Source organism: Carassius auratus, chromosome 26, assembly GCF_003368295.1.
Source record: "Carassius auratus strain Wakin chromosome 26, ASM336829v1, whole genome shotgun sequence".
Classification (NCBI taxonomy): Eukaryota; Metazoa; Chordata; class Actinopteri; order Cypriniformes; family Cyprinidae; genus Carassius; species Carassius auratus.
In genome coordinates this window covers 20,980,255-21,003,769 of record NC_039268.1, presented here as the reverse complement: position 1 = coordinate 21,003,769, position 23,515 = coordinate 20,980,255, and the positions used below count along the sequence as shown (strand labels likewise).

At 35.0% G+C, this 23,515-nt stretch overlaps 1 protein-coding gene across 1 annotated transcript; it reads left to right on the top strand.

The window, feature by feature from the left end:
• Window positions 1–6,435: 6,435 nt before the first annotated feature.
• slitrk6 (SLIT and NTRK-like family, member 6) lies at window positions 6,436–23,289 on the top strand. The gene is made up of 2 exons (XM_026204776.1): window positions 6,436–7,073; window positions 19,454–23,289. The coding sequence occupies exon 2, from the start codon at window positions 19,477–19,479 to the stop codon at window positions 21,958–21,960; it is 2,484 nt and encodes an 827-aa protein (XP_026060561.1). The 5' UTR covers window positions 6,436–7,073; window positions 19,454–19,476; the 3' UTR covers window positions 21,961–23,289.
• The last annotated feature ends 226 nt before the right edge of the window (window positions 23,290–23,515 follow it).

Sequence of the window (23,515 nt, the reverse complement as noted above, 5' to 3'; positions counted from 1 at the left end):
ACAAAAACACCATGGTCATTTAACAAACTTTTGGTGTTTTTGGCAGTGTGGGCAGGTCCCAAATCCTGCTGGAAAATGAAATCAGCATCTTCAAAAAGCTGGTCGGCAGAAGGAAGCATGAAGTGTTTTCAAAAAAACTTCAAAGCTTTCAAAAAACACAATGGACCAACACCAACAGATGACATTGCACCCAAATCATCACAGACTGTGGAAACTTGCTCTCATCTGAAAAGAGCCCAGGTAAGACACCTCTGACGTTGTCTGTGGTTCAGGAGTGGCTTCACAAGAGGAATACGACAACTGTAGCCATATTCCTTGACACGTCTGTATGCCTTGACCTCAGCCTCAGTCCATTCCTTGTGAAGTTCACTCAAATTCTAGAACCAATTTTGCTTGACAATCCTCATAAGGCTGCGGTTCTCTCGGTTGATTGTTCATCTTCTTCTTCCACACTTGTTCCTTTCACTCAACGTTCTGTTAACATGCTTGGATACAGCACTCTGTGAACAGCCAGCTTCTTTAGTAATGAATGTTTGTGGCTTACCCTCCTTGGGAAGGGTGTGAATGATTGTCTTCTGGACAGCTGTCAGATCAGCAGTCTTCATCATGATTATGTAGCCTAGTGAACCAAACTGAGAGACCATTTTGAAGGCTCAGGAAACCTTTGCAGGTGTTTGGATTTGATTAGCTGATTGGCATGTCACCATATTCTAATTTGTTGAGATAGTGAATTGTTGGGTTTTTGTTAAATGTGAGCCAAATCATCACAATTAAAATAACTAAAGATCTCAACTACTTCAGCCTGTGTGAATTAAATTTATTTAACACACACACACACACACACACACACACAGAGATACACACGTTATTGAGTAAGTACGTGTCCAGTTGAGTTCTAAACTCCTGAAACAGTGGTGTCTCATATTTTAGAGCAGTCACTGTAATTTATGAAAGAAACAAGTTAAATATGGATATGGGTGTGTGGGTGTGAATCAGATTCAAATACTCAATAACTGTTTTATTTCCTATTTGGATTATTGGATTTGCTTTATTTATTTAGATAGACTTTTTTTCTAAGCTATTGTTTGATGCCAGTGTTTCCTGTCATAACTATGCAAATATTGATTTCAAAACAATAGCATAGCTATTAAACTAGTTTTTGTTATGGTTTAAAATCTTTATTTAACCCCTTTTTAACCTTTATTTAAATTATCATAATCTTAATACAAATGATGAAGGATTTCAAAAGTCTGATAGTGTTGAGTACTACTGTAAGGTTAACCCTACCTGATTTACAAGTTTTTAAAATGATTATCAATTAAAAACATTAGAACACATTAGAAATTTAGGAAAGTAATCAAAGAGTAATCAGTTAAATAAAAAAATAAAAAAAAGTAATACAAATATAACACTACTTCTTACTTTTTAAAATTATGTGTATGTATGTAGAATTGTAACAAAATAGAAAATAATATAATAGAAATGATAGAAAATCAATAAATAAAAATTACAACACAAATGAAGGCATAGGGATACCATATATATAATGACACCACTGCCCTTTTTGCTCTGCAGAGATATAATTTTCATAAGCAGCAGCAGGTGCTATATTAGTTTTCGTATGCATTCTTCTCATTGTTCACCTCAGGCAAATAACCAAATCATCATGGCCTGCTCTTTTGTATGTAATGTTTAATCAAACACATGTTCAAATAATTCAACACGTTAATCAAACACATAGGGTTAGTTATGAAAGCCCTCATACAACAGCTCTGTGTTTGTCCACTTATAATCCAATGCACACGCAAACAACCGTTTCTTTGTTTGTCTATTCGGTGAGCTATTGCTTTAATTTCCGATCATGCATTTGTTTGTTCGTTTAAGCTCTATGTCCTTTTTCTGTGTATATTCCTCTTTTTGTTTTATTATGTCATGCTTCAGGCGTGCCTGTGTGAGGAAGAACATTTCCACCTGCACACAGTGGTTAAACATTATGAGAGCAGGTAGGGGTGCTAATCAGAGATGGACGGTACACCACAAGCCCCAGGTTAGAAACAATCTCTGTGAGTATTTAATATTTATGGCTTCGGTTTGTTCTCCACTTCAAAACAATAGAAGAATTGTGGATTTATTTGGATTGAGAGGTCGACCGTGTTTAAGCTGCATTCTCATAAATGTCAAAAGATGGCATTTTTGGTTTGCTAATAGCATTGAATGGAAACTAAAATGAAAACCTGGTTACCTGCCCTGCTGTCTACTGTTTACGTTGTCAGATGCCTTTTAAGGAGCATCCTATGAAACCTTTTTGGATCATATGGAACAATCTACAAAAAGAAATGTCATACATATAGCACTTGAGAACATCTGTTTTCAATATAGTTTGATACAATAATCTAATATGCACAAATACATAGCACACACAACATAGATGCATTTGATTAAATGATTTGTGTTGAAACAATTTGGCATTTAATGCATTTTACATACTTATATACTTTCTAGCCATTATAAGAATTTTGGCTACTTTGGAACTTTGGCTTTAAAAAGGTTCTCAAAAAACAAACAAAAAACATCAAACAACATTTAAACATTGTTCATGATATATATATATATATATATATATATATATATATATATATATATATATATATATATATATATATTTTTTTTTTAGTCGGATGCTCATTCAACATTTTAAACTTAACATTTCTTAATTTCAGATGGTTTAGACAACATTTAAAAGTAACATTGCCATAATGTTTTCCAAATTATAAAACGGAATGCTTCCTGAATGCTTTCTCTAACATTAACAAAACCAAATAAATACATATAATATAATATAATATAATATAATATAATATAATATAATATAATATAATATAATATACTTATAGTGCTGTCAAACGATTAATCACGATCAATTGTATCTAATATATATATATATAAAAAATCGTTAACATAATATATGTGTGTACTGTGTATATTTATTATGCATGTGTAAATACACACATACACAGCATATGTTTTGAAATCAGCATATTAGAATGATTTCTGAAGGATCATTTGACACTGAAGATTGAAGTAATAATGCTGAAAATTCTAATTTAGAAATAAACAGTTTAGAGTTTTTATTTATTTTTTTATTTTTTTTATTTTTTTTTACACAATATTACTTTGTTATTGTTAAAACAAATACAACTTTGATAATCATTAAAATAAACTTCTATCAAAAACATAAGAACAAAAAAAAAAAAAAAAACTGACCAAATGTTTGATTTTACTGTAGGCCTAGTCCAATCTGTGATTAAAAGTGTGATACTGTACCTTAGATCACTCTTCACTTTTCGTGATTAATCATACAGTACAATATGACTTATCTTTGATCGGACTTAGTTATGACATGCAGAACTAATAATTATATGTCTGCTCCCTTCTCTAAAATGTCTTCTGTGGAAAAGTAAAAACCGTGCATTTACCGGAGCGCCGTGATTCCATCGAGCTGAGCATGTCTTAACTCAGCATTCATTAGCAGCTGCTGACTCTGAACTTCAGAATGCTGTTTCCCAGAGAATCTCAGAGTAATTCAGCCAAACAGATGGCAAAGGAAGGCGCCCTATTCGGCAAATCAATTATATACATTGATAACACATCTCTATTGACCTGGATTCCTTTCAGCTGCATGACTGAAAACAAAAAAAGACATTACATTAGATAAACTAACCAGGCAGCATTTATATATATATATATATATATATATATATATATATATATAGTATGGTAACGGGAGGTGCATTGCTCACAGGGGAGATAAGTGATGTGCATTTTGCGGTCCAGGCATCGTGCCAACCTGTATGTCCTAAAACAAATGTTTAATGATACATAATCCATGGCATCTGCTGTAATAGGCTTCCACCTAGCATTAAACCTAAACACTTTCGGTCGACACCGACACTAAAATAATCACACTGCTTTGACTTTGGATGTGTCATTAGTAAACCTCTCTTACCCAAATTACGAAGCGCAGGAGTCTTTGTAGCTCTGCTTGGCCAAGTTATCTGTGCTTTGTGGATCAAACAAACCAATTTTTTTATTATTATTATTTTATTTTTATTTATTTTTTTCAAAACAAGCACAATTTTCAAGCAAAACCTATCTCAAGTTTTAGAATCAAACACAGCACCTCCATTAATTTATGGGTGTTTCTTCAACTATGGGCACTTTTGAAAAAAAACAAAGCACTCATTCACACTCTAGTTTAGTATTTAATTTATTTTTAACAATGTCAAACGTGTATTTCTCAAATTCTACTTTTAAAATGACATTATTATATTTCAAACACAACAAAATGGATAATTTTGTAATAATACATGTCTTACTATGTCTACTTTCTTAGGTGAATTTCATTCATCATACATATCATCACATATATTTTTTGACATCATCATAGCTTGGAAATTTTAATCATAGTAATACAATGTTCTGCTTATTTCATATTTGCCTTGATTTTTGTGTTGTTGTTGTTTTTCACATGTGTTTTTGAAACCAATGTCTCCTAACTTTTTCTTCTCTAACTTTTGATCAACTTTATCTGATTAAATATAAGGGTCACTAAAACAAACGAGGGTCACCAAAATGAGTCATTTTTATCTCATGAGATTAGATCGGAGTTCACACACATATATATTTTTTTTTTTCATAATTTACTATATAACTGGGTAAAGGGTTAAAACAATAAACTCTATACATAAAAGGAATTTGAATAGTAGCGAAGGTAAATGATGAAAGCATATACATATCTCGTCACGTGTTCTCAAATATGTATTTTTGTATTCAACAAAAGCATGTCAGAATGCTCTATTGATTTATGTCAGAAGCTGAAGAACATGTGAAAGTTGACTCTTGCCTCTCACGTGGGTGTTCTCACCTTACGTAATGTGGATAGAAAAGGTGTGGGCTGCTCAGGGTGTTTGCGCAACACTACCTGCAAGCACATGACAAAAAAAAAAAAAAAAAAAAAAAAAAAAAAAGGGACAAAAAACAATCTGTGTGCTTTCTAACTCTTTTCCATTCAGGTATAAGAGTGCAATGCACCTAAAATTAAACAGATTACAGCTAATAATGAAATGCAGTGTGATCTCTATGATGGTTGGTTTCAGTTACACATAACAGTTTGAAGACAGGAACTTGCACATTATGACTCATGATGAGCTTTCCATGATCTTGTCAGTCTCGCTGATGGGTTAGTCATGATGCGAAAAAATGAGAATAACAAGAAAGGGAGAGAAAAAAAAAAAAAAAGTGTGTGGCTGGGTGGATTTACTTCATAATCTCGCCAGATCAGACAAAACCTCAATTTTTTAAGAAAATATTATTTCATTTTAATCTTCAAAATGCTTTTAATTAAAAGCTTGTTTCACCTTGATATCAGTCAGTGTGGATATCTTTAATTCATATCAAGGTTAAAACATACTTTAATTTAATATTAAAATTAAAATTAAATTTATGCATTTGGCAGACGCTTTTATCCAAAGCGACTTACAGTGCATTCAGGCTATAATTTTTTACCTATCATGTGTTCCATAAACACAATATTCACATTATTATTCTTCATTTAATGTTTTACTTTATTTGCACAGGGGTAAGCAGTATGTCAAACAGTGAAATACTTTAAATGTTAAACTTCAGATTTGTAGCTATATATTTATCAAACTTACAGTAGAAGTTTTAACATGTAAACTAGTAATAAACAGTAATAGAACCATTTTTTAAACAAGCGGCTGACCTGAAGTTCTCAGAACAAAACTAGTTTTCATTAATGTCAGGTTGAGGCAAGTTGTCATACTTTTTTATTTTAAATGTATACATTTATACAGTTATGGCATTTGTTATTCAAAGCAATGGTTCACACATATGTTGTATGTCTTTATATGAACAGTAGGTACAGTATCTATCTATCTATCTATCTATCTATCTATCTATCTATCTATCTATCTATCTATCATTTTATTCATTTATTTATTTTAATTAATTTCTAAACAATGTAATTTAACTTTGTTTTATTTTACTTAATGACAGATTTGTCATTTTGAAAGTTTACCCCAAATAGTCACAATGTGCCTCAGTTGTTTAAATTACTGTAAAAATAAATAAATAAATAAATAAATAAATAAATAATAATAATAATAATAATAATAATAATAATAATAATAATAATAATAATAATAAAATCCATATTATAAACTAGATACGGGTTTAAACCAATGGAAACTTCTACCGTGTAGTGTGACACCATTCCCCACCACAGCAATGTGTGTGCAGTTAACAGTATCTGTTCCCTAAGCAATATTGTGTAGTCAACCCTTCAGTGTATGATTCAGAAGTGCACGTTGAAATAAACCCCAGACACATTCACTACAGTAAAGAGTGTGACAGCTTCACTCGGGTGTTCAGAAGGTAAGCTATCATATAATGGCCGAGGAGGATACTCAAAGCTCACACTCCCGCAGAAGTGCTGCACAAGGATGCGTTCAGGACTCGTCTCTCTCTCTCTTTCTCCTCTCCATAAGGAGTCACGATAGCCCCTTTGACTGTACGGAGGGAGGAGCTCTAGTGAAGTGAAGCTCCAGCACAAGCTCATTCACTGGGCAGATCGTGAGGCTGGAGAATCTGTGCCTCCTCTACACCTTCAGTAAGAAACCGCTGGGGTCAGGCGCTCTCCGAAGCGACGCGGACAGTTGAATATTAATTACGGACTTTTAGTTTCGGCCACTGGACTAGCTGAACACTGAAACGTGGAGCCCAAGAAATGCGGGCGCAACATATCTGAACATCGCGACTGGACACGTAAATGAATATTAAAACAACCCACTGCGCGATGGAGAGCTCAGGGCAAGTTGGATCTGGACTTGTTCCATGCGTCTTTTTGCGCGGTGGGCTCTTCCGTGCCAGGGAAGCCTTTTGAGAAGTCCAGGCGTCCGGTTTGTGCTACAAAACTGGGTGGTTTTGTTTGATCCACAAAGCACAGATAACTTGGCCAAGCAGAGCTACAAAGACTCCTGCGCTGCGTAATTTGGGTAAGAGAGGTTTACTAATGACACATCCAAAGTCAAAGCAGTGTGATTATTTTAGTGTCGGTGTCGACCGAAAGTGTTTAGGTTTAATGCTAGGTGGAAGCCTATTACAGCAGATGCCATGGATTATGTATCATTAAACATTTGTTTTAGGACATACAGGTTGGCACGATGCCTAGACCGCAAAATGCACATCACTTGTTTCTCATTTGAGCAGCTATTTTCTAATGCACCTTCCGTTACTATATATATATATATATATATATATATATATATATATATATATATATATATATATATATATATATATATATATATATATATATATATATATATATATATGAAACCGAACGCATTGCAAAAGTACAATAGACAGTGCTAATGTAACACTGACTCCTGTGATCTCAAGGTATATAAACCCTTATAAGGTTTAATGTACTTATATTTTCTCATTCCCTGCAAATGCAGTCCCTGTAAATGAAACTCATGTGACTTCATTGTGATGTAGTCGTCTGCAGCACAGATGCTCGCCTTCAAAGTCACATTTACACAAAGGCATAGACACACACACTCACAAGTGTTCAGGCAGACCTACACACAGAAGTCCTCATTTAATGTCTGGAGAGACAGAGTTTGCAGCACACTCTCTAAAAGCCCACGAGAAATAGATGTGCAGTCCACTTTAAATCTGTTGTTATGTGTAGAGAGGTTTCAAACTGTGACTAAGATGTTGAAGTTATTAAACTTTTATTTTAATAAATGCAAGACATTGTGCAAATACACAGACAGATAGGATTAATGTGAATAATGAATTAGTCTGAACTTTTTTAAATTGAAAACACATAGCATTTAGGTATCATGTTTAGTAGCTTAACTGGCTGAGTGTGACGCTAGCGACATCAAGGTCATGGGTTTGATTCCCAGGGAACATACAGTGCAAACCTATTAAATGTAAATTGAAAGTGCATACATGTAAGTACAAGTCTTTTATTGAATGAATTTTCCTTTTAAAGAAATGATTATTAATAAATTTCAGATTGATGTCATACTTGTTTGGATTTCTTTTTGAGGTAGACCACAGTTATTTAACATGAATGTATGCAATGCTTTTTTCATACTCTAACATGTTCTTTTCTGACACACCTGCCACTTTGGATGTTTTACTGCACTTTTAATTGGACAGCATGTTTTGCATGTGTCAAATAACTCCAAACTGAGACAAATTTGTGATCTTAAACTGTTAAAATAATAGTTTTCTTATGCATTAGAAAAACAATTTATGTTCATAGTTCTTAAAATAACCTTTTATTCTTAGTGTGAATGATATTTCAATAATCTGAGGATCCATAAATAACCTTTTGTGCAATAGAAATGTTCTATGGATGTTAAAGGTTCTTCATTTCATTAAGGAACCTTTATTTTTAAGAGTGTGGAAAACTGTTGCAACTGCACTGTAGGAGATGATTAAATCATCAATATCATCAGTCTAATGATTTTTGTCTATCTTAGAAGTAAAAAAAAAAAAAAAAAAAGAGGGATTTTACATGCATGTGCAATTGTAAAATCAATCAAACATGGCGGTTAAACTGTATAGTTTTATTAACAGTGAAGGCTAAACCCACTATGACACTCAATATCGAGTGGGCGAGTTTATTAGCTTCACAGGACTGTGTGCCTTTTCTTTCGCCTCTGTTCTTATATGTGGGTGTTGTGGCGTCTCCCTGGGGCGAGAACATCATTTCCTCCATAGTGCCACAGACACAATGAAGGGGCCATCTGCGCTAGTCCACTGATTTGCGCAGGGTAAAATGGAGCGTCACTGATTCGCTCATCCCTTTGCCCCAAGCCCAGTGTACACTCTTTCTCTTCATCTCTCCATCCCTCATTCCCCTGCACTGGATGTTATGGTCCCCCAGTGGCATGCTGCGGATGCAACCTGCAACAATCTGTTGGAGGTTACTTCCCTTTATTGAGAGCTGTGCGCTTACATGCTCAACACGGACACAAACAACACTGGTGTGTCAAAACAAGCTGGGAATCCTACATCGGATCTTGATACCTGGCTACATCTCATCCAAAGTGATCGATGTGTGCAATTTAATCAAGTTACCTTTTTTCAGTGCTTTATACAATAAGGAGTGTTTCAAAGCAGCTTCACAGTAAAAAGCAAGAAAATAACGATTAATGATGCAAGTGTGATCTAATATGATAAGGCAGCCCTTCAGAAGACAGTAGCTTCATTATTCTCAATTCAGATCAGTGTGGATTCAGGTGAACTGAATAAACACTGAATTGAATTGAACTGAATAATGACACTGAACTGAATTGTGAAGTTCATCAATTAGGAAATAAGTCCAAGTTAGCTAAATGCAGCTCTAAAGAATGCAATAGTGATACTATTCAGTTCAAATCAGTTCAATATTGATTCAGTTCAGTTTAATAAATGTTGACTTTGCAAAATGCATCAATTATAAAAAATAAGAAAAACAAAATCTAAATAATCACTACAGTAGACAATATTGTCAGCATAATTCAGTTAATAATTCATAATTCAGACTGAATTGAGCTGAATAATGACACTGAACTGAATCAACACTGTGCAAAATTCATCAATTGCGAAAGAAGTTCAACTCAGCTATAAGCAATTCAACAGAAGACAGTACTGTCCTTACTCAGCTTGAATCATTTCAGTTCAGTAACTTTGTAACGTTCATCAATTAAGAAACAAGTTCAATTCAGCTGTATGCAGCTCTACAGACGGCAATAATGCTGATATTCAGCTTGAGTCAGTTGATTCAGTTTAGTTCAATAATAGTGTCGATACTGCAGAATTAAACAAATAAATTCAATTCAACTATACAACAGCCCTACAGAAGACACAGTGTAATTATTCAGCTCAATCCAGTTTGTTAACCCTCTGAAGTCGATTAACGCGTTATGAGGCATTTTCTCCTGATAACCCCGAAAAAAAACTCAGATCAATCGAATCTGTAAAGGGTCTACTTTGAAATATTATAAAGTTTTAAATAACAATATACAATACTATACCATTCAAAAGCTTGATGTAAATAATAAATGTAAAAAAAAAAAAATGTAACTGGAACAAATGTAACACCATGCTCTTTTTTCAATTTATCCCCCATAAAAAAAATAAAAAAACATGAAATAAATATATATAATCAGCTATTTTCAACATTAATAATAATAATAATTATGATGATAATAATAACAATAAAGGTGTTAGTCAGATTTTATTGTTCCTAATAAACTGTTTAACTGCTCCCCCAAGTAGATATTAAATTATGTTGTGGGATAATTGAATATATTTTGTTCTCACAGTCTTTCTTGTAACTCTTCTCTCTCAGTGACACAGCTGACTGAACGGCTCATTATGCAGCTCATTATGCAGCTCATTATGCAGCTCATTATGCAGGCCTTTGTGTTCTCAGGTGTACATCACAACGATATTTGATGATATTTAACTCGCATATGACTTTTACCAACGTAAAACAAAAGGTAAAAGGCATATGACTTTTACCAACAAAAAGTGTCTTAGAAAATTTTAATCAATATATTGTTTTGTGTAAGTGAGTAAACAATATGATTTTCATTTAATTTAGAATGAGAAATTCCAGGCTACAAGCTCCAGTTCTCAAAAGTCCCGGGAACCAATGTTCTGTATGTGTTTCATTGCCATATTAAAACGGTACCAAGTAATGTAAAACAGCATTGTAATAAGGACTACATTTTTAGTGCTGCTTATCTGATCGAATGCTTTAAAGTGCTGAAGGTGGTTGCAGGGGCATTGCTTTGGGCGCTAAGTTCAGAGTTTTGTTATACTGGATTTCTCTGTGGTTGCTAAGGTGTTCTGAATAGTTGCTAGGTGGCTGTTTACTGACCCAAGTTTAAAGAGCCCTTTTTCATATCTTTTGAAATGGCTCGGGTCCTTCCCTCAATAACCGTCTGGAATGCTTTTTTATTTTTTTATTTTTTTTTATCGACCACCTGGTGAATAGCATAAGTCTAATTGCTTCGGAAAAAGTAATAGCACCCAACTTGACTCCTTCATGATTGTAATTTGTGCTGGATGAGTTATATGCCATATTTTAGTACTTAGAGTTTAAACAAACCCTTGACCCATGTATGAGCAATAGTAGTAATAACGCTCTCCATGCTACTAACAACTAGTTTTAACTTTGTTTGAAAGAAATGGATCTCTAGTATCTGTCTGTTGATGAAAACGACACTGAGAAAATTAAATCATCGATCTTCTTTCCCTGCTTTGAGATAATGGTTGCCCTTGTAAATAAATGTGAGTCTCTCTAGTGGATACACATTGTGCAGTTCAGATTTATTTGAGTCTGGATAACATTGAAATCCTTTTTTTTTTTTTTTTTTTTTTTTTTGTCCAAATTGGGAGAAACGCTGGAGGAAGGAGCAACTGCAGATAGTTTTATTACAGAATTACTTTGAAAATGTACAGAATAACTTCTACTGTAATAGAAGTTAAGAATAATAATTCTACTGTATTTTTAAGTAGTAGATAGTTAATTTCATGCATGTATTAATTAAAAATAATATTTGTTAAATTAGTTTAGCAAAAAGTATTATTATTATTTTAATAATCATTGGAATATTTTTTTTTCTAATGTTCAATTGAATGTGTTGCTTGTTTATATGCAATTGTGAAATGTATACATAGTATAATATAAATATTGCTTACTGTTAATGTTAGTTAATCTATTATTGCTAATGATGGATACCTTATTGTAAAGCATTACTGCATTTTCTCTTTAGAAATATATATATATATATATATATATTTTTTTATTTCAAGTAAACTAATGTCATAGCAGAGCATAAGTTTGAAGATAATCTTGCTAAACAAGTTAGTTAAAGTCAACATATTTACATCTTCCATAATAACTTTGCTTCCTGAATAATATCACACGTTTAATGGCACACAATGTGCAAAATAATCTTCTGACTTAAGAATAAATCTAGCTTTAAATGCAATAAAAGAAAAAGGGCTGAAAAGCTGTTAAAAGTGATGATTGTTTTATTAAATGATTACATCTCTGTAATATCTTCTGCATTTATCTCATTAGCCACAGTCATTTTCATAAGCTTCAGGCAAACTGAATTCACAGAGCTGAACGACGTGAACACTCATATGATTCATCTAGAGATCCAGCGCTATATAAATTGAATATGTCAACTCTGTGTCAGACCCACTGCTGTCATTTTTCCACATCATTTGCTTTAGTGACCAGAGAAGTTATAGAAAGTTTTGAACAAGTCACGCACTTGCTTGAATACATGTAATCTAACACCATTTCAGACAGACTGATACTTTGTTTTTCTTTAGAATATATGAATGGTGCTTGTTTATGCAATATGATATTATGGTCTGCTTTTTATTATTGCACAAAAACATTCAGTCACTTAGCGCACCTCTTAGCATGAGCAATAACAATAGCATGAGTTTTGCATCAAATTGTAATACTTTTGGTCAAGGGTTCGTTGAATTCACTAACCCAAACTATAAGCAACAGAGATGCTTGACTTACTGTAGCATGTACCAATAAAATGGGATCACAGAAGCGTGGTCTATTTGAATAAACTCTAGTGAAGGGGAAAATCAAATGGAGAGCAGAAAAAGTGAGAACAACATCATGTTGTGATGTTGATTTGCAGGGAGAGGTGCATCTGTTACATGCAGATGTTTGTTTGCGTGAGCATATCCGGTTTCAACCGATAGACCTAATGGCTTGATTTCCTGTGAAATAATTATAGCACATTTGTTTAGCAACACATTTGAAAGAAAGCCCACTGCACTACTTCTGCTCCTGCCTAGAAATGCATTCATTTTATATAGAGCAAAAGATAAATGTGATGTCCAGTGATGATCCATAGGATCCAAAACCTACAAAGGCATCATAAGTGCACTCAAAACACTAAGGTTGTTCCAAAATATTAACTACAACATTATGCTGCCTTCTAAGATAACTTGTTTTACCCAAATTCAAAGGACCCATTGATAGCATGGCAGAGAAAATTAAACAATAATGCCCTACAACCAACTTGAGACAGAAGTGAGAGAAATTACAATAATAAATACACAAAAACGGCAAACTATATATAGTTGTAAAGTTGTGCTGATAACTTTACATACAATGTGCAAAATGATAATAACTGAAGAAAAAAAAAAGAGGAATCATGAAATGTGTTGTTTATTGATTTTTATTTTGTAATGTCCTGAATAAGCTATTTCACATAACAGATGTTTACATATACTCCACAATACAAATAATAACTGAATTTATAAAAACGACTCATTTTATGATAGTTGTTCATGAGTCCCTTGTTGGTCCTGGGCAGTTAAACTGAAAAAATCTTCTAGCTCCTGCATGTTCTTTGGTTTTCCAGCAACTTCTGCATATTTGATGTTCATATATATAATTAATTAATTTATTTTCAGTGCTGTGTCTACTTTAGGTAATAGACAACAAGATCACTAAGTGGGTTTTGAAACAGAGCCAAATTTTATTCATAAAAACATCAAATGTTTCCGTTGTTTGGATCAAAATTATACATCCACCCTTTAAGGACAATGAAAACCCCAAATTATCCCATGTTATAACATTGGGTGTGGATATTAACTGGTCTGGCGCCTGAGTGTCCTGATCTTTTAACATTCTTGTATAATGGAAGCTCACTAGACCTAAATTATTCTACCTGGAATGAGGTTGCAACCCTAAACTGCGTTGTCATGTAGAAATGTCACGTTCGTCATGTTCACAGTCTGCGGACTGAAATGATTTGACACCAGCTTCACAGAAGACATGAGAGATAACACAATACTTGCAAAAGTCTAGGAAAATTAAAGTTGTATATGTCCTTTAAATAGCATATGGTAATCAGATTATGCAAATTTGTGGTTGGTTCAAACAATAGATTTGCTCCTGTGTGACAGGAACACAGCCACTGATTGCCATGCTTCATTGGTCAACCTTGTTCTGGTGGTGTTTCATTACTGATCAGATAAATAATAAATGACCACCCCTTAGAAATGTGTCCGAGACAGCCGCCATTCTCTCAACCTGCTCAAGCAAGACAATGCCCACAAACAATACTTCACTGGGGATTGGATCAAATATAATTTCCTTTTTAAAAAGGTTAGCATCATGAGATCCTACTAAAATGTCAATGAGCTCCAGATATATATATATATATAAAAAAAAAAAAAGAACCCAAGGAACTTTACTTTGCAATTTATAGTTAGTTGTGTAGAGATTATTTGTCTTTGAAAGATGCTTGTGTTGCTGTAGGCTTGGAAGCAATTGAAATTCAACATTGGAGGGTAAACCGCACATATGGGAGCGTACAAAAAATGGATTGCCTCAAAACAAAGGACACTGAATTGTGATGCCAAGATAAGATAGTAGAAGCAAGAAGCGCACACTAGATTTCCTCTGTTATGGATATATGAAGCTCTCAGCCACAAACAAGTTCACTAGACTCATACAAAATAGCCTTGAGGGTTATTCTTCTTTACTTTAATTTATTTGAACATTTCACGGGACATATAACATCAAACAATGTCATCAAACATTCACCATGTGCTGCTCCGATGGATTCTTCTTCTGGGAGTCTGCATTGTTGTCAGTTTTTCAGAGGAACTGGCAACTTAGCATATGTATATATATATATATATATATATATATATATATATATATATATATATATATATATATATATATATATATATATATATATATATATATATATATGTATATGTGTGTGTGTGTGTGTGTGTGTGTGCATGATGTGGGGTGGATACAGTATTGATATTTGGATGTCTTCCATTCTCTCTGTCATGTGTCACTTCAGTTGGAACAAACAAGTTACTGTGTTTGTACATTGTGGAAAAGGATTTTTCGCAGTTGTAAATAAAACAAAGAGTATACTTTACAAGAAAATGTGATTTAATTCTTTGTCAAAATGTGTAAATTGCTATTTTGTAATTAATAGGAAAATCTCTTAGTGATCGGAAGTGAAAAATACATTTCTACACCAATCGTATGTATTTATTTATTTATGTAGTTGTCATCTATGAAATTCAAAGTTTGTCACCTGTTTAAGAACATAAAAGAACAAGAAAAATCACACATAAAATCTCTCTAATATCTCAATTGTTTCTCTTAGACATCATGGACGTGCGTGACATAAGATCTTTCCTATGATCAACTTGTTATTCCAAAAATAAATCAGAAACCTCAGAATGTATTTGAATTAAACAAAATGACAATAATTATTGAAAAGAATTACCAAAATAGATGTCTTTAATATTTCAGTTGTTTGACTGAGGTTTCCTGCTTTTTATTTTTGTAGTTTGAAAAAAGAACCAGTGCTATTAAAATTGTGCTTAGGATTGATGATGAAAAGACCAAGCCTTAGATTTCAATATAAACTTAAACAAATAAATATACCCGGAACAGATACATTTTCTGAACAATTCAACCTTGAAAAAAAAAAAAAAAAAAGAAACAATTTTCTTCTTTAAAGGGGGGGTGAAATGCTATTTCATGCATACTGAGTTTTTTACACTGTTAAAGAGTTGGATTCCCATGCTAAAGATGGACAGAGTTTCAAAAATTAAGTTGTACGTTTGAAGGAGTATTTCTGTTCCAAAAATACTCCTTCCGGTTTGTCACAAGTTTCGGAAAGTTTTTTTCGAGTATGGCTCTGTGTGACGTTAGATGGAGCGGAATTTCCTTATATGGGTGCTAAGGGCACGTCTGCCGGAAGAGCGCGCGCTCCCGTATAGCAGAGCACTGAGAGCACAACAGACTTCACTAATCAGAGCGAGAGCGTCGCGAAAAGTCACAAAAGAAGTGTGTTTTTGGTTGCCAGGGCAAGACAACCCTGCCCAGATTACCAAAAGAGAAACAGCATTAAGGGACCAGTGGATGGAGTTTATTTTTACAGAGCATCAACGGAGTTGTGCAAGTGTTTTTGTTTGTTTCCTGCATTTCGAAGATGCTTGTTCACAAGGCCCAGTTTGACGACGGATTTACGTATCGTTTATTTCTTAAGGATGATGCAATCCCAAGGAAAAAGGGTCACGATCGTGTGTTGGAACCGCAGGCGGTGAGTAAAACTGCTTCAAATATCTCTGCCTCCTTGTTAGTGCGTCCCCTCCCATGCCGGAGACCCGGGTTCGAGCCCCGCTCGGAGCGAGTCGTTGCTGCTGCTGCTTTCGTTCAGTTTCAGCCTCTGGATCTGATTCTGGATCATAAATAAATGTCTGAATCTGACTGTAAGCCATGGTTTGTTTTGGATGATGGTTTTGTCCTCAAGGTAATGTCACAGCTTCCAAACGCTCTCGACGCAAAAGTCTACTCGCGCTCGTGATTCTTTAGCTCCGCCCACACGTCACGCCTCCAGCCGGTCGTGTTTTTCCGGGAAAAATCGGTACAGACTATCTTTCTCTTATGAATATAATAAAACTAAAGACTTTTTGGATTTATGAAGGATGCAGTACTACTCTATATGTACTCAAGATTAACAGGATATTGAGTGAAAACGAGCATTTCACCCCCCCCCCCCCCCTTTAAATGCTAAAAGAGAAAAGGCTAAGAAAGAAACAACTATTTTATTATTATTATTATTATTATTATTATTATTATTATTATTATTTTATTTGTTTATTTAGTATATCCACATTTATTTTACAACTTCATATCCATTCTGTAGTCAACAATTGTGTCAATTGTTCTTATTTGGCTACATAAATGTTATACTGTGTTTTCTTGAGCAATCAGGGCATGCCATTATTGGGATTCTTTCCCTACAAGTGGATTTCAGATTATACAGTCTTTTTTCTCAGTATAGAAGAAGCCTTAAGCAAACATCTCCATTTGTTCTACATTTAATCTCCTTACTGTGTAGCAAGAGAAACAACTGAGAGATCAAAAAGATCTCATTTGTGATTTGTCTTTCCTATGGGATAGCCTATATGCTTTGGCTAACCATGCAAGAGAAAGCCAGGAAAATTTGCTGTATCAGGACAGATGTTCTCATTCCCCTCCAAGGATGTGTGGAGCGGGTCATACAGGCAGGTTGGGTGTAAACCTGAGGCATGAGAAGTCACGAGTCGAGTTCTATGTGCGTATGTGTGTATATAGATAGTTAAGTAGATGTATATTAGGTCCTGCTTAAATGCATGAGAGCGCAATATGTAGGCTTCACTGGCTTCTAATGGACCACAAATTCTCTCTTCACTGTCAGCCACACACTGCTTGCTAAAAATAGGAATGGGACCATGTATTTTTTTTCGTCTTTGTCCTGTCATCTAGCATGACATTCAAAGCATTCATATTCTCCACAGTTTTTGTAATCTTTTAATCTAATTTTATTTATGCCACCACCCCCTTCCACTGCCATTCTACCTGCATCCTCAAGAGAGTTGAAAAAAACATCTTTGTTGTCTTCACACACTGTGTTTGCTCACAGCTGTCAGCGCACGCAGTCTGTCGGTGTCATGTGGCATGCCGGACCGTTCAATGTTTGATTTAATGTCAATACAACTGGGAAGCCTTTCATTCCTTGCAGATTCTCTGGGACTCTGGGGTGTTTTATGTTTCCGTTAATTTGCATGGAACTGTGTAATGTTGTTTAAATGGCATTATAATATAATGAAGAATAGTGTGTGGTTATTTTTCTTCAGTGGAAATGTATGAGGAAGAGGTTGCTCCGGGGATTTTTTTTTTTTTTGTTCATGTAAATATCAACTTTGTCCTCGACGTGTCTCATAAAGTTAATTTGAAGACAAAAAAAAAAAAAAAATCAAACAGAGATACAAATAAAACCATCTTTGACATTTAGCATATAGAATATACAGATATAAAGCAGACCAGATCATTTGGTCTTGGAAGAATTTTCATAGAATGTTCATTCAAATCTCTTTTGATTGCAGATTTTAGTATCATCTGAGCAAAACTGGATACAGTGTGAGAAGATGGTCTTCATCATGATCATCTCCCTCAGATATTTCTCCTGAAATCCTGAAATCTCCCAAAATAAGAAATTGACAACAAAGTAGTCATATGAATCATATGAATTTAACAATTCAGGTTCCTCACATATTCATTAAAGCATTTTTGAGACTTTTGATGAAGAAATATTTTGTCAAATGATTAGATTTGCAAAATATGTTATTATTTATTTATACATTTGTTTTCTTTAGGAGGCATAAATGCAGTCCAATAATTAATTGCATTAATTTGTTTACTTATTTTAATTATTTTTGAATAATATGATATATATAAAAAAAAAAATAAATAGAAAAATGTATAAGACCATAAGAGTCGATGATTGCTCAAAAGAATAGTGCTGCTAAATAGTGATTAGTGAAAGATGCAATGAAAATACCATGGTGCTGAGTCAGCACAAAAATGCATGCACATGAAACATTAACGGTAATTCTGTTCCAGTAAATAACCTGTTCTGATTAAGAACCTGTTCTTGGCTCCAACCCTACAAATAAGACAAAGGCAATTATTGAATGTTGAAGAGAAAATATATGTAACATTAATGTGGAAGAACCTGTTAATACTGAGATCATTGACTTTTCCGTTTCATTCAAATTAATTCTTAGACATAATTGTTTGCATAGCGAGATGATTAAAGGACACATATCTTAAAGCACACTCATCCACATGTTTGAGGTAACATGGTCGGGAAAGCCATTGTAATTATGCACAGAAAAATCTCACAGGATGTCTGTTGCTGAGGACTGATGTTAAGTTGTAAAGTAAAATATAGGCTATGCATGCATACACATGCTTTGCTTTACTGTGTAGAAAAAGAAAGAAAAAAGTTGAGTTTGTTTGGTTGTTTGATCTACAAATTATGAGCGACATAAGCACAAGTCTGTCTCTTGATTAGAATGTAATTATTCCAGTAATTTTAGATACTTAATTATTTATCTAAGTATGTAATGTGATATAATTATCACTATTATCATCATCATCAGTGACGCAACTAAATTATTCATTTAGGAATATTACAGTGTTAGTTACCATATAAAATATTCTAGTGTTCCAGTGCAATAATAAAATGCATAATAATAATAATAATATGCAATAAAAATAATAATATACAATAATAAAATGCAAGGAAGAGGATGCTTTTAAAAGCTTAAAAAATTATAAACCTGTAAATATCTTTATTTAGGCACATTTTTTTTCGCTTGTTTATTTCATTAGATTCAGCATTGTGAACTTGCAATACTCCTCATAATTCTGTGTTATTTTATGAGATTGCTTAATGCACTAAGTAATTACCTTTCCTTCTCTCCCCCTGTGTTGTCTTTTTAGATACAAGGAAGAAAAAAAAAAAAATGCTGGCCAGGATCATTTTTGTTTGCTCCTTTTTTGCTGGTGCTAGTTTTGGAGATACTGAGCCTAAGTCATTGTACGGTGGAGCTTGCACATCTTTGTGCAACTGTGAAGAGAAAGATGGACACTTGTACATGAACTGTGAAGACAGAAACATAAGCAAAATCTCAGATGTGAAGGTCCCATCAGATATGCCTTTGCATTTAAACCTGTATAAAAATGACTTGGTGGAATTACTTACAGAAGATATGGAGGCTTTCAAGAACGCCGTCACCTTACATCTTGGTTTAAACAGCATACAGGAGCTTGAACCTGGCGTTTTTAGTGCACTGGGATCCCTAAGAAAGCTGCACATAAACAGCAATTTCCTGGTCATGCTGAAGGAGGACACATTTCACGGTTTGGTAAATTTGGAATACCTTCAGGCTGACACCAACTTCATCCGGGTCGTGGAGCCTGGGGCCTTCAGCAAGCTTGTCCGTCTTAAAGTTCTGATCCTCAATGACAACTCCATTGAGTTCCTTCCAAGCAACATTTTCCGGTTTGTGCCTCTGACACATTTGGATCTGCGTGGGAACAAGCTGCAGACACTGCCGTACGTTGGTTTCCTGGAGCATATTGGTCGTATCATGGAGCTCCTGTTGGAGGACAATGACTGGATGTGCAATTGTGAAATCTTGCATTTGAAGGTCTGGATCGAGAACATGCGGGCACAGTCGTCTATCGGTGAGGTGGTTTGCAAAAAGCCTGAGGATCTTAGGGGCATTTCTTTGGCCAGAGTCAAAAGGGATTTACTTTGTCCCTCTCATGCTGACATCAATCTCGAAGAGCCATCAAAGTCTCTAGACATGGTGGTTACCCCATCCACCAAGGTTGTTCAGATACCGAATGTCAACGATGGCACAAAAGTACCCACACCTGCAAATGGCCTAGGGACATTTTGCGTGCCAATGTGCTCTTGTCCTCCCCAAAGCATGGGTTTCTTAATGCACTGCGAGGACCGAGGCATTCAAAGGATATCTGATATAGGTATTCTTGAACAAAGCCCAACCAAGCTGTTTTTGACAGGAAATATGATACAGCGACTTTTCAAGTATGACTTTGTGACGTACGACAGTCTGGAACTGCTCAATTTGGCGAACAACCAGATAGACTACATTGACAATGAAACCTTTCTGAGTTTGAGCAATTTGAAAAAACTGTACCTGAATGGAAACAGGATAGAGAAAATCTCAGCAACAATGTTTCTTGGCCTCCACAATTTGGAATACTTGTACTTGGAGCATAATGTCATCAAAGACATTGAGGCTGGATCGTTCAACCCTTTGACAAATCTAAAGCTTCTGTTCCTAAACAACAATCTGCTCAACACTCTCCCTGCACAGATATTTCGTAATGTGCCCTTGGTGAGATTGAACCTAAGGAAAAATGTCTTCATGCACTTACCGGTGAGTAATGTGTTGGACCAGCTCAATTATTTGGAGCAAATTTATCTTGAGGACAATCCCTGGGACTGCACTTGTGATTTAGTCAGCCTCAAACAGTGGGTGGAAAAGCTAAGCAAGGACACTGTAATGGGTACCATCCTATGCCACACCCCTCAAAAACTGTCTACTGCTGAGGTTAGAAACCTGAAGCATGATGTTCTCTGTCCTGGCTTGGTCACCTATAGGTCCTTACCGGGAGACACCAAGGATGCTATTGTAGCCACGCCTGCAACAGGAGTCAGCACCAGTGGCTTCTTCCGGTCTCTGACAGAAGCAGTGCCTCTATCGGTGCTCATCCTCAGTCTTCTCATCCTCTTCCTGACCTTCATTTTCTGTGCTGCAGGGATCATTGTGTTTGTGCTACACCGTCGGCGTAGACAGGCTAAGAAGAAACAATCCGAGGAGCAACCTCGCGAAAGCAGTCCCATCCACCTGCACTACAGCATGTATGGCCAGAAGACCACCCACCACGTAACTGAAAGGCAAGGACCCGGCATGTATGACGAACCTTCTCGTAGCCCCATTGTTCAGGTATGCAGAAACCCTAGTTACTGCTCTCAGCACAAAGAATATGAGTTGGATGAGTACGACAGTGAGAAACCTAAGCATATCTGCCATAGCATCCTCGACAAGGAGAGCGACTCCCTCCTCACAGGACCCAACGTGAAGTTCAGGGCAGTCACCGACTACCCTGCTGAGTTTGTGAGTGTGGGAGATGCAAGCTCCTTGTACAAGAACATCTTAGAAAGGGAACGGGAGCTCCAACAGCTCAGCCTCAGTGAATATCTCAGGAAAAACATATCACAGCTACAACCAGTGGTGGACATGCAAGTCCCCAACCCCCACAAGGAACTTAAACTAGTGGAGACTCTTGTTTATACAAGGCCACGGAAGGTCATGGTGGAACAGACTAAAAACGAGTACTTTGAACTCAAAGCCAACTTACATGCCGAACCAGACTATTTAGAAGTCTTAGAGCATCAAACGACTTTCAACTGAGCTAAGTACAATATATACTTTGATTTGACAAATGATACTCCAAGTGCCTTGACAGTTCATTCTGAGTTCTGATTAGCTCAAGAGATATAATAAAATGACATCAGAGTAGAGGCAATCCTCACGATACGATCATTTGACGTGGACACAACTTATTTCATGCGGACCTCTAACGTTAGCATTGCAGATGATGGATTATGCATTCTAACAAAATTTCGCACCGAAAAAGTCACAAACAGTTGTCTTTGGACAAGATTGGCTTTGATACCAGAACATTTGATGTGTATTGTGGTTAATGCATTCTCTTTGGTAGGAAAGACTAGTCACTAGTCACTTCACATTTCTATCTGTGTATCTCTTATTATGTACGTAACAGATCTTCAAGCACTGTTTATCTGTAGCAATGGAAGAAATTGTGTTCTATTTTTTTCTTTCTTTCTGTCATACAGAACATTTATGCTTAGTTAAATGATTCCCTGGTTTGCTAAGTTCTGAATTAAACATTCCCAACACAGTTTTTGTTCATTAAATATTAAATAATGGTTGTATTTGGCATGCAAGATGCCTGAAAATTGCATTTATTAATAAATAAGGCGTCATCAAGAGCGAGTAGCTTGCCAAACAGCTATTGTTTTGACCCTGAGGTCAGACTTTATGAGTGGGCTCATTTATCGTGCCTGAAATTGGCCTCTCACCTGGAATTCTCAACACGCCTGGAGAGTTTGTTCAGAAATCATGTCACACAGACCCACTTGCTCATTACCTCCACTGCTTCTGATATGGACAAAAACTCTGCTGGGCATCCTTGGAGAAAATGAAAAGAAAATAATTGCACTACTTAAAATACCATTTAAAGGTGGTTGATGACAATCACGTTGTTGGACCGCACAGTCTATGCCATTTTTCCCATTGGAAAACCAAGTAGTGTCTCTTCTAGGTTGTATAATAGTGTTGTTTAAAGTTCCTTTTGAAAACACAAATCATATCTGACTATTTTCTTTCAGCATGACAATTATGCAGGGTGTTTTGTCTTCATTATCTGGCTGGAGAAGAAAAGAAAAATATATATATCTATATATGTATAGAGAAAATATGCACACAAATTATTGTGTTAAGCCTTGAATTGTTTTACTGTGTGGGAGATCACCATAGCTTTATTTTGTACAAGTGTGGATGGTAGTTATTTATTCTGTATATTTGTACATAATTTAACATTTATATATGTTTGTGTGCCTTTAATGTGGTACCAATTAAGCTGTAAATAAAAAAAATAAAAAAAAAAAAAAAAAAAATAGTGGATTGCAATAATATGGCAAGTAACACAAATAGCACAAGTAAATAAATAAATTAAATGAGGAAAAAACATAGAGGATTTTTTTATTTATTTGTTTTTTTGTTTGTTTGTTTGTTTATTAACAAAAATAGAAGAATCCTATTATATCATTGGTTTTCAACTGGTGGTTGACAGTTGATAGAATTTCACACAGCAGGGAAAAACAATGTTAAATGAAAGTAATTAAATGCTTCTATTCAATCATACACAATTAGGAGAATAGCC

Excerpts from the sequence above, each read along its gene's own strand:
- slitrk6 (XM_026204776.1), top strand. The coding sequence starts at position 19,477 with ATGCTGGCCAGGATCATTTTTGTTTGCTCCTTTTTTGCTGGTGCTAGT.